The following is a 2,325-nucleotide window of genomic DNA, read 5'->3' on the forward strand; positions in this document are numbered from 1 at the left end:
TCGTCTTATCTTCGGTAATATTCAGAACTTGAAAATCACAAATATATATTGTAAGAATTGTGTACGTATACATAGAGTGGTATATGATATACAAATACGATGTTGTGTAATTGACTGAAGACATTATAGTGATACATATTGCATCATGAACACTGTCAAGAGTAATAATTCCAAGTAGGCAATCGACAGTATCGATTTAGTATAAGATCAAAGTAGGAGTCAGATAGTTAGTATTGGAGAATGAAAGGGTGGGATGAGATTCAGTCAGATTGTACGCTTAAATAGTCTCCTTAATTGAGAACAGACGCTAAGCAGTTGATAAGGTTTAAAAAAGGTTGGCAACTAAGAACAAAAAACAAGATTGGATCAGTAGAATAAGCAAGACAAACGTTGATTGGTGATATGATAAATCTCGTAGTCAAAGAACAAGATGCTGCAGCAAGCGCGCACAATCTCGAACGCCATTACCCGCACGTGGATTTCATATTGCTCAGTGAAAGTGCGGCGCTTAAAAGTAGCCGAATCGTTCCCCACGGGCATGTTCGTCATTTTGAACAGCAGAGCCGCAGAAACTGGATTAGCAGCACATTCTTCCGCCAGCTATTATTTGCACTGGGCCGGGCATAGCTTTGCAAGAGTCGTTCAGCTCGGCTAATGGACGAACAACTAAATATTCAGAAGAACACTTGTAAAACGCTCGGCGCCTTAAAACCAGCAGCAACAAGCAGCCAGCATTGCTGAGGCTCAATCAAGCCGGAAAACAGTGCTTTAAGCTTTTTTCTTTCTCTTCTCAACGCTGTAGCAAATCGGTAACAATTTAGACGGCCAATCAACAGCAAACCAGCCGGTCAGCCAAGCAACATGCTTCATTACAACCAGAAACTTTGCAAAAGTTTGCACTTGAACAACAACAACAACAACAACAAGAACAACAGCAGTAATAATAATAATAATAATAATAATAATAATAATAATAATAATGCATCTTTTAATTTTAAAATACACTTTAACCAAACAACAAGAACATATTTAATCAATTATTTATTCCATTTCTTTTTTTAATGCAATTCAAAAATAATAAATACACTTATGATTTTCAACAACTGCAATGAACTGCTCTTTCGAACAATAAATAAAGAAACATAGAACAAATAAATAAAAAATTAATTTTTCAAAATACAACAAATGGCCAATAAATTGGATATAGAAAATTTAAGCTTCTGAAAATTCATTTGTTTCAATGTTTCACCTGAAAGACGAACAACAGCTTTGTTAACAAAAATCAAGAAAACAGATGATGATTACTGCTTTACAAAAGTTTTCAGTTTGGCAGTTTTACCAAGCATTGTAGAAAAATGTTATCAATAATACAAATTGGACGTACAAGTTTTATGCAAATTGAGCATGTGATGAAGAAGAACAAAATTATACGTGTATTCGCGGTCAAAGAAATCTGAACAAGAATAAAACACCGTTGACCAGAGTAGTTAGCTGCTAGAAAGCTTTTGTAATTGAATGGACGCATTACAATTGTTGTGCAGTGAAATAGAAAAGGTAAAACTCATTCCCGTTTATGTCTGAAAAGATGCGCAGCACCTTCGGCTATTGAATTAGCATTGAAAAACGTGAAACAGTTTTTCAATCGCTAAAACAACGTTTCGCCGGTATTGGTTGTGAATACATCACCATCGGCAAGTGGAATAGAATCTTGACCAGGTCCGTCGAAGGAAGTTTTCTTACGCTGATATGGCGGATACAAGTCCACTTTTATTCCACTGACTAGAAAGAAGAAAAACATGAATAATGGGAGAAAAAATGAAGAAACTGAAAAAAGAAAATTACGATTTGAAAAAATTGCTTCACTATTATTATTATTATTATTGGAAAACAAGCAGCTATTATTCATATTATTGTTGTTATTCACTGCTGACGTTGGAATTGAATCGCACGTGTTCGTATCTACGGTAAGGCATGGCTTGAGAACTTTTGGTAATGGATGAGTCAATATCAACGGGTCATGCATGCAAGCTTCAAGACGACTAATGATCGCATCGAAATTAGGTCTCGATTCAGACACAGTATTCCAACAATGCGTCATAATTTGATACCTAAATGATAATGCATATTTTTTTAAAAATTATCTTCACGGACATTATGGTGTAAAGTACAATTTCAACGGGCAGCTTGAGGGGCATTCCAATCGGCCACCGGCTGTGACTAGTTGCATAACTTCCTGATTACCACGGCCAGGATACGGCATGTAACCCATGGAAAAAATTTCCCACAGCAATACACCGTATGACCAAACGTCTGTTTTACTGGTAA

The 2,325-nt window shown here is 36.0% G+C and overlaps 1 protein-coding gene across 1 annotated transcript; it reads right to left on the reverse strand.

The window, feature by feature from the left end:
• Positions 1-1,645: 1,645 nt before the first annotated feature.
• Positions 1,646-2,269, reverse strand: Tsp_13484 (ALK tyrosine kinase receptor). Its single transcript, XM_003366359.1, is given in 3 exon segments — positions 1,646-1,824; positions 1,843-2,108; positions 2,169-2,269. The coding sequence occupies 3 exon segments, from the start codon at positions 2,267-2,269 to the stop codon at positions 1,646-1,648; spliced, it is 546 nt and encodes a 181-aa protein (XP_003366407.1).
• Positions 2,270-2,325: the final 56 nt, after the last annotated feature.

This window comes from Trichinella spiralis (assembly GCF_000181795.1).
Source record: "Trichinella spiralis strain ISS 195 chromosome Unknown Scfld6105, whole genome shotgun sequence".
NCBI lineage: Eukaryota > Metazoa > Nematoda > Enoplea > Trichinellida > Trichinellidae > Trichinella > Trichinella spiralis.

Excerpts from the sequence above, each read along its gene's own strand:
- Tsp_13484 (XM_003366359.1), bottom strand. The coding sequence starts at position 2,269 with ATGGGTTACATGCCGTATCCTGGCCGTGGTAATCAGGAAGTTATGCAA. Across the intron at positions 2,109-2,168 it reads TCAAGCTGCCCGTTGAAATT|GTATCAAATTATGACGCATT; the intron begins GTACTTTACACC and ends ATTATCATTTAG.